Source organism: Diceros bicornis, chromosome 8, assembly GCF_020826845.1.
Source record: "Diceros bicornis minor isolate mBicDic1 chromosome 8, mDicBic1.mat.cur, whole genome shotgun sequence".
Taxonomy (NCBI): Eukaryota; Metazoa; Chordata; class Mammalia; order Perissodactyla; family Rhinocerotidae; genus Diceros; species Diceros bicornis.
The window spans coordinates 57,176,676-57,189,819 of NC_080747.1; the positions used below are offsets into that span (position 1 = coordinate 57,176,676).

The following is a 13,144-nucleotide window of genomic DNA, read 5'->3' on the forward strand; positions in this document are numbered from 1 at the left end:
ATGACTGTTGCAGCCTCACACTAGCTTCCTATGTGTAATCTTATCTCTTTCCATCAATTCTCTAATCTTGCCCTGTTTAAAATTCTCCAATGGTTCCCCTTTGCTCTTAGCATAAAATCTAAGTTATCTCTTAACACCAAAAATAGATATAGATCAATCTCGCATTTGCAGACAGCTTATTAAATTCTTAGGTTGTTTTTATTAACTTCTAATACCTTGTTGAAATTTAACGGAGCTTAATTTAACTCTCATTATTTGATTAGCTATTTATCATTACTTACTATGTATAAGTGACTGTATTAGATATTATAAGGGCTACAGAGATGCATGGTAATATATCTGGTCGAAAAGACAAGTATATAAATAGTCAACACAATAGCGAAAATGTCTAAACATAGGAAGAGTTAATGTCTTAACATAGGAAGAGTTAAAGGGCTATTAGATGCCGATGGAAGGAAGCATATCAGAGAATACAGCCTGGAGAAGATACGATTTTAGCTGGTCCTTGAAGGCTATCTAAGAATTCAGATGTGGTCCAGCCTAAGCAAAGGCCAAGAGAAAGAAATCTCAAAAAAAGAAAAAAAACAATGAGTATTTTAGTTTGACTAGAATGTAGGATTCCTCAACGAAAGTTGTAGGAAAGCAGCTGGAAAAATAAGTTGGGGCAAGATAAAGGCAAGCCCTGAATATAGGCCAAGATCTAAGGATTTTATGCTACAGAGAATGAGGGATGAGTGAAGAAAAAAATTGTACATGAACTATGTTTCAAAAGACCTTTACCATCAAAGCTATAATTATCATTGAATCAACAGTTAATATATAAATAATTGTATCTACAAGGTTCCTCATGACAAGAAAAAATCAAAAGGAATTAAAATAATGTTCAGAAAATAATTACAGTATTTAGTTGGATTAGAGTTTGGAAGTGAAAGCAGTGTTACAATTTCATTAAATTCTTCATTTCGTAATTAAAGCTACCAAACCAAGTCATTTTTAACTAAAAGCTATATTTCAGTAGAAGTTCTATATTTTACTTCTAAACCACTTTTAGGATTTCTGTGTCTTTAAATAGACACAGACCTTAGTTGCAAAAAGAATCTGTAACCTACTGGTTTCAGAGTAAGTGGTTTCCGACAGTAATGAAAGCAGATGGCAACTCTACTTCATCTCTTCCATTTTCCTTCTTACATCTAAAAATAATCCTTTCTTTTCTTGCACCTAAAAATAGTTCAAGGAGTTTCTGTGATTATATTAAATTACCTAAATAAGTTGATAGCTACTAACACCAAGAATATATTTTCCCATTATTACTCTCACATCAAATTGTTTTTACTGTGACTATTTCTCTGAGCGTAAAGGAAAAAAGCTGCTTCTTTGACAACTTCAGTCGTCACAATCTAGTCTGTGACGCTGGGATAAAAAGTAAGCATGCATTTAACTATTGGCTTAAGTTCACAAAAGCCATTTATTAAATATTTCATCTTTTAAATGTTACTTTCAAATTAAAAAAAAGAAAAAAAACCTGTGCTGAAGAATAGAGCAGCACAGAAGACATTGCAATTCATTGTTAAAGGCTACTATTTTGCTATGCTGACACTGAGTATAGAAACATATTTACTCAAGTACTGACCTAGATTCTAGGGAATTAAAAAATGACTACTTGGATCCAGACTTAATGGTGCTCCTAGACTTAATGAAGGGAAAGCAGTAAGTACAAATAGTGATACGTATGAAACATCATGGAAACAAAAAAGAAGTTCTTCACCCTGTCTGAGGAGGCCAGGAAAGGCTTTTAAGGCGACATTTAAAATTAGTCTTAAAGAATGAATGAGTTCTCTAGAAAGTAGAGAAGAAACAACATGTGCAAAGGAAAGGAGGCAAGAAAGAGCATAGCCTGCACAAGGTTCATGAGGAAGCTTGTAGATACAATTATTTATATGTTAACTACTGATTCAATGATAATTATAGCCTTGATGGTGAAGGTCTTTTGAAACAGTTCACGTAAAATTTCTTTAGTCAGCTCTCATTCTCTGTAGAATAAAGGCTTTAGCTCTTAGCCTAATATATTTTATACATATGTACGTATACATATGTATACATATGTGTATATATACCCATGTGTGTGTGTGTGTGTGTGTGTGTGTGTGTGTATATATACACACAAGGCTATGCTACACATGGTGGCAGTGAGAGTGTGGTAAGACATAAAATTTAAGATGTGTGTGGGAGTCAGGTCATAAGGAACATGAACTTGATTCTATAGAACCTGGGAAGCTTTTAAGAGACTTTAAGTTAGGGACCTATATGGTCATTTTTTGCCTGCTTATTTGCTTTTCAACTGAACCTCAGATGCCAACACTTAATTATTCTCCTCAGTTCCTGGCACATTACCATTATTGGTTCATGGAAAGTTCTCTCCTATTCCTTCTCATCTCCAAGCTTCACCTCATTCTTTGCCCCTCCATAAGCAACTTTCTTTTGTATTTAATACACATTATTTCATTTGTATATGTTCTTACAAAATGCCTATTGTATTGTTGTGCATGCATTTCTAATTTATGTAAATGGTATTGTATTACATATCCCATATTTTGACTTTTTTCCCTAAGCACATTGTTCTTAAGATTCATTCATGCTGCTATGTGGATATATAATCCACTGTTTTCAATTACTGTGTAGTTAAGATGACCATATAATTTATCATCTAAATCATTAGAGTAAAAGGGGGTGCTATTAATGATTACACTAAAAGAACAGGTTAAATAGGGCTGTACTAGGCAAACCAAGATGTATGGTCACTCTCTGCTCCTAAATTCATGCTGTTCATACATGACATTTTACTGATCTGCTTTTCCAGGGATGGCATCCAGGTTGTCTCCAACTTCCTGCTATTAATAATAGCTTTTCAAACAGCCTCATACAGGGCCCACTATGGACCTGTGTGAGAATTTTTCTGTTAGCCAAAAAGATGTCCGTAATGACTTGTAAATTTCTGACATAAGTAATTATAAGAACACTGAAAAGATGAGCAAAGAGACAGAGGACATTGCAAAGCAATGTTTGGAGAATAAAGAGTGGCAGAGCACTTAAGTTAGAATGGACGGTTTTAGTAGGGGGGTAATGAAAGGTGTGCCTGAAAAGGTTGCTTTGAGGCAAAACTGTGGGAGGTGATATATGTTGTGAATTTTATCTTGATAGCAACTTCATTGAAAGTCACTGCCAGTTTTTGAATGAGGGTGTGAGATGATGGAAATGGTATTCTAGGAAGATGTATCTGATGATGCTGAATGCTGGAAATGAGAGGACCTATTAAGGGAATATTTGAAAGCCAGTATAGCATAATAGTTAGCTTTAGTAGAATGTGGATTCTGAAGCCAGACTATCTGGGTTCAAATCTAGTTCTACCATTTACAAGCCTTATGACCTCATTTAAGCTCCAAGTGCCTCAGTTTCCTAAATTAGACATTATGATGTCTATTATGTCTAAATTAGAGGGTTGAATGTCAAGAGCTTATAACAGTACTTGGTACACAATAACTGCTCTCAGTGTTAACCATTATTGTTATTGCTGCAATAGTCCAGGAAGAAATTGAGATGAGTTTATGGTAATCTAGTGGTAGAATAACTTCAACACCCAGAACTCATGCCCCAAAGAATGTATCCTAATATCACTTAGTGTGTCATTCACAAACCCCCATATTCCACAGTAAGAAAATCTCACAAAGGGCTTAGAATAAGGCAAAAAGAGTATTTTTTTTTAAAAAAACCTGTTGGCCCTCATTATGTGTAGCTTGCTAACTCCCGAGCCAGGCATCACAACAATGTAATGAAGATTCAAGTTGATGACAAATTATACTCGCCACAAATATAATGGTTAAATGTCAAATGTTATTTAATATTTGTTCCTTTTCTCTGGGGACTCAGTGTTTTTCTTTTTAATTGGCATAGGTTTATAATACAATAAAGCCATTAATCTGTCTTTTTAGCAATACAAATTTTTAAGAAAAAAATTTCCTCACCTAATTCTAAGATTAGGCTATGGGAGCTGCTGGAATCGAAGAAATGACTTCTGAAATATTCTTTATCGAAAAGATATGTTAGAGGGCCGGCCCTGTGGCTTAGCGGTTAAGCGCGCGCGCTCTGCTGCTGGTGGCCCCGGTTCGGATCCCAGGCGCCCACCAACACACCACTTCTCTGGCCATGCTGAGGCCATGTCCCACATACAGCAACTAGAAGGATGTGCAGCTATGACATACAACTATCTAGCGGGGCTTTGGGGGAAAAAATAAATAAATAAAAATTAAAAAAAAAAAGATATGTTAGAATGTTAGAACACAACACTCTCCGAATATGCACTGGATATTGCAACTCTATTCTAAATAGTTCAGAAATGTAATGTTTACTATAAACTACTATTATAGTCATGTGATCATTCCCATTAAAAACATCCCAAATATTTTTCTAAATTCTCTACAAAAATATATGCATTTTGGTCCTTAAGTATAAGTTCTAAAATAATTTGCAATAAAAATGAAAAGAAAAATTGGGATTTATGTGCCTAAATAAAACAATGTTTAGATATGATGAAAATTTAATACATTTAAAGCAATGATATAATTACAGTCCCAGCTTAGATGCAACATTCTTTAAGCAGTATTTTCAGAATAACAATCCAGAGGCCATCTCTCACCCTTCTGATCTCTCACAGCACTGGGTTTACATCACACACTGGCCAGTATTTTAGTAATCTGTATGCATATGTTCTTTTCTACCCAATTATAAGCTCCTTAAGGGAAGAGACTGTGGCTAGTTCACCTTTGGATCTGCAACAGTTAATAAGCAATTAATATCTGCAGAATGACAAAAATCTATTAAAATCTACATTAAAAAAAATTAATTCTGTTCTTAACATCAGGAAAGATTTTTATCCACACCTTTTTTATTCATTAAATTGTATTTCCTAAAATCTTCTCAAGGTTTTTAAATGCTTAAGATAACTTTTAGCACTCTGAAAATATTTAGTTCAAAATATCACTTTTCTAAAAATTTGTATTATTTTTCTTAATCTAACGACTCTATACTTTCCGCAAAGAAATTGTAACTCACGATTAAAATTTTAGCAACATATTAAAAGTTCAGCTTCCAACTACTTACATTTGAAGATGTCATAATACCTATCATATGTAATGTAATATGAAAACTTAAACCTTGAATTACTCTAAGACTGTAGGACAGTCCTTTCACACTTATAGCCCTAGTAATACTTCTAAAGACAAGTTTGACTAGTTCTTCCCTTATTACCACCCTCTTCCTCAAATACTTTAATCCCTGCCCTTGGTTTCTTTCATCCACCCAGCATAACCTACTCTCTGGAAAAGGTCTGAAACTCATTCACACAGAAGCAGCAAAGGATTGATAAAGCTGAATGTGAAAGCCTGGTGCCGGAGCCCTGTCCCTGGTTTCTATGCCAGATTTGCTAATGTCATCTCCCGAGTCCCATTTCCACATGTATAAAGTGAAAGCAGTTGGAATTAACGATTCCTAAAATCCATTCCAGCTTAGGTTATCTCCTTTAGGGATGTCTGTAGTCTTATGTATCATTCATTCACGCCGTTTATGCAGCACTTGAGATAAACAAGTAAAACTGTTAAGTTCAATACTTATTCATTAAACAAATATTGATTGAACACTTATTCTGTGCCAGTTACTGTACTGGGTGCGTGCAATACCAGTCTTTGTCCAGATCTACTAGGTGATACAGAACTGAGAAAAAGACAGCTAAGGGAGTTAAAGAGATCAAAGAGGTGATGCTGAGGCTGTCTCTTCAACACAGTAGAAACTTCCCAAGTTGGGGCAGGAGTACTAAACCCTTTTTAACTAAGGGGGATGGCGTGCACAAAGAGAGCGATGTAAAAGGCATGTTGGGTGTTTTCAGCAGCTGAAGGCTGGGTAACACAGGACAAGTGTTCACAGTACGTCTCCCAATTATAATCTGGCACGTTTGGGTGATTACTTGATTAACGCCTGTCCCTCCCTAAACCACAAGTTACACGAGTTGCGGGTACCGCGCCTGCTTCTGCCCATCATTGTTCTCCCAGAGCCTAACACGCTGCCTCGTGCTTATTAAATGTAAAATAATTAATAAAGGGCCTCTGAGAGTTAAAATGTGTCATTTCCACAATACCTTGAAGAATGAGCCTTTTCCACTAAAACCAAGAGAAATCGCGGTGCCTTCTGCAGCCAACTTGAGTTCCTCGGAAAGAGTCAAACCCGGGAGCGGGGCTCTACCTTCCCACCGTCGCCCCTCGGGGACACAAACACCCGTGGAGTCACCGAGCCCCGAGGTCAGGGAGCCGGAGACGAGCGGACACCGCCCCGAGGCCCGCCCTGCCCTCCCGCTCGGACGCCGACGCCAGGATTCCCGAGGCCAGCGACACCGCCGCCCTCTCAGGCTGTGGTGCTCAGAAATGTATTATTTGGACGCTGCGGAGAGAAAAGCAATCTGTTTCGACTTCCGAACTGATAGGCGAAGAAGATGAAAACAATGCCGTAACCAGGACAATCTACACACCCGGACTCGGATCCCGGTCGGAAGCGCCCAGGACATGCGCAGTACAGCTCACAGGACCGACCCGTGCCTCTCCTACGCGTAGAGGTGGAGCGCCCTCTACTGGCCTCCGCGACCTCGCCTCGCAGCCACGCCCCGGCTCGCGAGAGTAAGAACAGACGTCTCTTTACAGGCCACTGCGGAACGGAACTTCCTATACCTATTGTTTCTACACGGAGAGGTTTTTCATTCACCGGAACCGATTGGCGTTAAAGGGCAAAGCGCAAAGAGAGGCGCTCTTAACGTGACTAGGCCTACGGGACCGAGCGGAAGTCCTGGGTCGCACGCCACACGGAGAGCATCTTGGGGGCCGGAAAGAGGTGGAAACTCGTGCGGCGGAGCGGAGCACCCGCGAACTCGCGTGGTGGGAGAGCGCGCGGCTGTCTAAAGAGGCTGTGGTGGAGCGCGTGGCTCTTGCGCGGAGGTCAGGGGCGGCCGGAAGCCGGACGTCGGTGTAGAACCTGAGGCCGCGCGTGATGGTGGGGAGGTCCCGGCGGCGCGGAGCGGCCAAGTGGGCAGCCGTGCGAGCCAAGGCAGGCCGTGGCCCAGGGGACGACAATGAGGACGATTTAGAATTGCCACCCTCTCCCGGGGACTCCAGCTACTACCAGGATAAGGTAGATGATTTCCATGAGGCCCGATCTCGGGCCGTCTTGGCTAAGGGCTGGAGCGAAGTGGAGAGTGGGGACGAGGAGGAGGACGGCGAGGAGGAGGAGGAGGTGCTAGCCCTAGATATTGCCGAGGAGGACGACGAAGATGGAGAGAGTGCGGGGGATGAGGAGGATGACGATGGTGGGAGCTCCGTGCAGAGTGAGGCCGAGGACTCTCTGGATCCCAGTCTGTCGTGGGGTCAGAGGAAAAAACTGTACTATGACACGGACTATGGTTCCAAGTCCCGAGGCCGGCAGAGTCAACAGGAAGTAGAAGAGGAGGAAAGAGAGGAGGAAGAGGAGGCCCAGCTCATTCAGCGGCGCCTCGCCCAGGCCCTGCAGGAGGACGATTTTGGCGTCACCTGGGTGGAGGCCTTTGCAAAACCGGTGCCTCAGGTAGATGCGGCTGAGACACGGGTTGTGAAGGATTTGGCGAAAGTTTCGGTGAAAGAGAAGCTGAAGATGCTGCGGAAGGAATCACCAGAGCTCTTGGAGCTGATAGAAGACCTGAAAGTCAAGTTGACAGAGGTGAAGGATGAGCTGGAGCCGTTGCTACAGTTGGTGGAGCAAGGGATCATTCCACCTGGAAAAGGAAGCCAGTACCTCAGGACCAAGTACAACCTCTATTTGAACTACTGCTCCAACATCAGTTTTTATTTGATCCTGAAAGCTAGGAGAGTCCCTGCACAAGGACATCCTGTCATAGAAAGGCTTGTTACCTACCGAAATTTGATCAACAAGCTGTCAGTTGTGGATCAGAAGCTGTCCTCCGAGATTCGTCATCTACTCACACTGAAGGATGATGCTGGAAAGAAAGAACTGAATCCAAAAGCAAAATCCACCAAGGCCAAACCAAAATCTGTTTCAGAGTCTGCTGCTGCTGGCTCTGCTGTTACAGAGCTTTCTGATGATTCTGATTTTGATGAAGAAGCTGCACTGAAATACTATAAAGAAATGGAAGACAGGCAGAAGTTGAAGAGAAAGAAAGAAGAAAGTAGTACTGAAGAACAGGCTCTTGAAGATCAAAATGCAAAGAGAGCCATTACCTATCAGATTGCTAAAAATAGGGGACTTACACCTAGGAGAAAGAAGATTGATCGCAATCCCAGAGTGAAACACCGGGAGAAGTTCAGAAGAGCCAAAATTCGCAGAAGAGGCCAGGTTCGTGAAGTTCGTAGAGAAGAGCAGCGTTATAGTGGTGAACTCTCTGGCATTCGCGCAGGAGTTAAAAAGAGCATTAAGCTTAAATAGTTTTTGCTTAGCTTAAATTTTTTGACAATAATTTTAGATCAATAAATTTTTATTTTTAACTGGTGAAGTGATTGTATTAATATATATTACCTAACCTTAAATTTTAAAAATTCTTGTTAAAAGGGAAATTTGTTTGGGTTATTGATCTATTTGTCCTTTATGTTAAGGTCCTAGTAAGAACTGTGGGAGCAATATGAAGGTGCTTGGGAAAAGAGATGGTGTTGAAAAAAGTTCTCCGATATTCTGTCAAGTAGTAGCCTAGGAAAATTTCACAGCTAGTTGTGGAACAACAGTCAAACTTAGAACACTTTTATAATTTTTCACGTGAAGAGAATGTACCTTTGGCAATCATTTTATTTTTAAGACAGCCTTAAAATAGTTCTGACATTTCATTTACCAAAGTATAATTCTTGAGCAGGATACTTGTTAACAAATAGGTTTAATGTTAACTCAAGGATTTTGTACATTCTATGTGGTAAAAGGTTGGGAATGAAGAGGACCATTGGTTAAAAGTAGAAAGAGATATGCCTTAATTACATTAATCGTGAATACTTTCTAATTCCTTAAGGTGGTAAATAAGGAAAAAATTCCACTTCCCCTTCTGTACTAGTGATTTGTAGCAGTTTCTGTTTGTATGCTCCATTTGCTGAAAATTTGGTATTACTACTACTAGGTAAGTGACAACTTCAAATAGTAACAAAGTTTAGTTACTCTTGTCTTTACAGTAGGAGAGGGATGTTGAGATGGTGAACTTCAAAATACTTAGGATGATGCCAGGGAAGAAAATTAGAGGACTAGTGAAAGAAAGCACAAAAGACGTCTTAACTGTTGTCACTGTTTATTAAACATTGTGCTAGCTGCTAGAGATGCAGAGGTGATCAGCGGGTAATATTTATTAAACAATTGCCGTTTACCAGTTGTGCATCACCTCATTTAATCCTTAACAATAATTTTGTGATGTGGCACTGTTCTCTCTCTATCACTAATGAGGATGCTGAAATTCTGGGAGGTTAACTTTCTAAAGCACACGTGCTTGGGATTTGGACCCAAGCCGGCTTAATTTGAGCTTCATTCTCTTAACCTCTGGCTTACAGCTGCTTCCTCAGAGTAGCACACACATCAGATTCTTTTATTTTTTGTTTTCTTATAAACAAAAGAGGTAGGTTGAAAATAAAATTAACACTTACTGAGTGCTTAGGTACTTTTGTAAGCACTTTATTTGTACTAATTTCCTTATTCCTCACAACTCTTGTGTGATAAGCTCTATTATCCATATTTTAAAGATGAGGAAGCTGACAGAAGTTATATGTAACTTTCTCAAGGTCATATAGCTATTAAGTGGCAGAGCCAGGATTTCCACCCAGCCTTTCTGGCTGCAGAGCCCTATCCTATACTTCTTTTTCTGATATAGTAGAAAAAGTACAGGTTTTGGAGTTAATTTACTAGGGTGATTTTGAGTTAATTTCTTGATCTCTGACTCATTTTATTCCTCTGGTACAATTATTACACCTTCCTGAAAGAGGCAATATAACAATGGTTAAGAGCTGTGAGATAATAGAAAAAATATATATTGGTCTCTGTCCCAGTTCCTGGCACAGAGCTCCTAAAACCCATGTAAATTTCTGTGTGATAAGAGCACTAGGAACATATCTTTCTAATATTTGGTCTTTGACCCAGGTTTCTAACACAGAGCTCCTGAAACCTTGTAAATTCTTACATAATAAGAGCCCTAGGAGCGTCTTTTGTTCTGAGGCAATTCTGGGTGGGCTCCTAAATGGCTCCTGGATGGGGGCTGGTCACCAGAAAGACCAAGCCATGATTAGAAGCTTGAAATTTTCAGCCCCACCCCCCATTCTCCAGAGAGGGGAGAGGGGTTGGAAATGGAGTTAATGATTGAGTATGCCTATATAAGAAAGCCTCCATAAAATCCCAATAGTATGGGGTTCAGGGAGCTTCCAGGTTGGTGAACACATCCACACCAGGAGAGTAATGCACCCCAACTCCATGGGGACAGAAGCTCCTGCGGTTGGGACCTTCCCCAACGTTGCCCTAACTATCTCTTCATTTGACTGTTTGTCTGTATCCTTTATCATATCCTTTAATAAACTGGTAAACATAAGTGTATCCAAGAGTTCTGTGAGCCGCTCTTGTAAAATTGAACCTGAGGAGGGGGCCGTGGGAAGTTCAGATTTATAGCCAAGGTGTCACCAAGCACAGGTGACAACTTGGACTATCTCCAGGTAGAGTCAGAATTGAGTTAAATTGTATGACACCCAGCTGGTGTTACATAGAATTGCTTGATAGAGGAAAAAGCCACACACATCTGGTGTCAGAAGTGTTGTGAGTGTGGTAGTGTGAGAGTAAAGGAGAAACGCAGGAGGAAAACAGTTTTCCCCAATTCAAGGGCAGACTAGACTATCCCGGTTCCTAAGCCGGCTCCATCACTTAGTACCTATGACCTGGGGCAAGTTACTTGATCTCTCTGTTCTTCAGTTTTTTCATCTAAACTGGGATATTAGTAGTAATACCTACCTCGTACAGTTACTGTGAGGATTAAGTGAATTAATATATGTAAAGCGCTTAGAACAATGCCTGTTGCACAGTAATAAGTGTTGGCTCTTACTAGAGGATTGTGAGAATCAACATCTGGCACATAGGTGCTCAATGAATTGTAGCTAATAGTATAGCGATTCCTATTTATTACAGGCGTATAGAGAATAAAGTGTAGTCATATATGTAAAATGCTTGAGAAATTAATATCCTAAGTTTGGAAGAAGAGGGGAGCATTGCATGAGCACATGAAGGGATACAGAAAAGGTGGGACATGACAAAGCAAGGAAATGAAGTTAGAGGTTGAAAGTATTTGATGTCCTATGTCAAATCCTTGCCATAGGTATAAGTTGTGGTGAGAAAAAAATGTTTTAAAGGAAAGAAAACCTATTTAGGAAATTAGAAAAAAATTAAGCCTGTATATATTCATCCACATATATCAAATATTCCTTCAAAGACTTCACAACGCTTTATAAATATTTATTCTGGAATAGCTAGGATATGGATAGTGGTATCCTATTTTATAAACATAAAGTTTGTTTGACATAAATTAGTAGCAAAAGAAGTGACAAATTGCTGGACTTAAATATTACATCATCCAAATTTTGTAGGTACTTAAACATTTAAGAGCACTGAGATGTGCTGGGTACTATCCTAACACATGAATAATAAATTGTTAACTACTCAATGTGATTATTTTTCATAGAGACTCACTTTGTGAACTCTGGAAAGTCTGACAGATAAGAGTTCCAATAAAGCAGATTACTGGTATTGGGCAACAATACAAAGCAACAACCTGTTAGTTTTATGTCAGCATGTTAAGCTATGGGCAACTACTGAAAATACAAAATACTAAAAATTAAAGTGGAAGAAAGTATCAAATTAGTGACTTACTCTGCCACTAACCAGCTAACTGGCTTTGGGCTAGTCAATTTCTCCAAGCTGCAGTTTCTTACCTACATTCTTATCTATAAAGGAGTTAAATAAAATAAACATCTTTTAATTTTTTTGTAGAAATAAATTTGCTTATCAGACCTCTAAAACTACCTTAATGGTCAAAGCTTTTGACAAACTGGGAAATTACGTTTTATGCTCTTAAAGATAAAAGCTAGCTTAGATAACTTGAATAATTGTATTCACATATCTGACACAAATAAAATATTTGATATATCTGAGGAATGGCTGGAGTTGCCTTTTTCCTTGCTGGTTGTATGAAGTAAAAGAATTTTAAGTTGATATTTAAAGTAATATGTTAACATTACCAAAATGATTCAGGAAAGGTGAAAATCAGTATAATTTACATCTCAGGGATGACAATGATGAACAAGTACCACTATCTAAATAGTAGATGATCCAAAAAAATCATGGAGGAGTCCACTAGAGTTCCAAATTATTCAAACTGAATTCTATTGCTTCAGGTAATAAAATCAGGATTTTAAAAATTCTTTTACATATTCTTTTAAAAACATTTGTATTTTGCCATTGAAAATTTAAGCACAAAAACAGTATAGAAAATTTAACACCACCCAAATCAACAAATGTTAACGTGTTTTAAATTTTGCTTAAAGTGTATTTTCTCATGTCAAAGTTTTTAATTTGATGTAGTTACTTTAGCCATGTATTCCAGATATGTTCTCTTGATTCTTTCAGCTATTCATTTTTTAAGAAAAACAATGTTTTTTTTACATTTGCTTCAAAGTGAAGCTTTAAATGGTAGTAAATATTAAGAATCAGGCCGGGCCTGCGGCCAAGTGGTTAAAGTTCCACACACTCCGCTTCAGTAGCCCAGGTTCGCGGGTTTGGATCCGGGGCGCAGACATGGTCCGCTCATCAGCCATGCTGTGGAGGCATCCCACGTACAAAGTAGAGGGAGATTGGCACAGATGCTGGCTCAGGGCTAATCTTCCTCAAGCCAAAAAAAAAGAGGAAGATTCCCAGCAGATGTTAGCTCAGGGATAATCTTTCTCACCCCCCCAAAAAAATAATCAACATTTTTTTTTTTTGGGTGAGGAAGGAAGATTGGCCCTGAGCTAACATCTGTTGCCAATCCTCCTTTTTGCTGAGGAAGATTGGCCCTGGGCTAACA

The 13,144-nt window shown here is 39.2% G+C and overlaps 1 protein-coding gene across 1 annotated transcript; it reads left to right on the forward strand.

Annotated features, from left to right (window-relative positions):
* Positions 1-6,820: 6,820 nt before the first annotated feature.
* UTP3 (UTP3 small subunit processome component) lies at positions 6,821-8,571 on the forward strand. The gene has a single exon (XM_058547232.1). The coding sequence runs from the start codon at positions 7,084-7,086 to the stop codon at positions 8,506-8,508; it is 1,425 nt and encodes a 474-aa protein (XP_058403215.1). The 5' UTR covers positions 6,821-7,083; the 3' UTR covers positions 8,509-8,571.
* The last annotated feature ends 4,573 nt before the right edge of the window (positions 8,572-13,144 follow it).

What these genes read in the sequence shown, in the direction of transcription:
- UTP3 (XM_058547232.1), top strand. Translation starts at nt 7,084, where the DNA reads ATGGTGGGGAGGTCCCGGCGGCGCGGAGCGGCCAAGTGGGCAGCCGTG.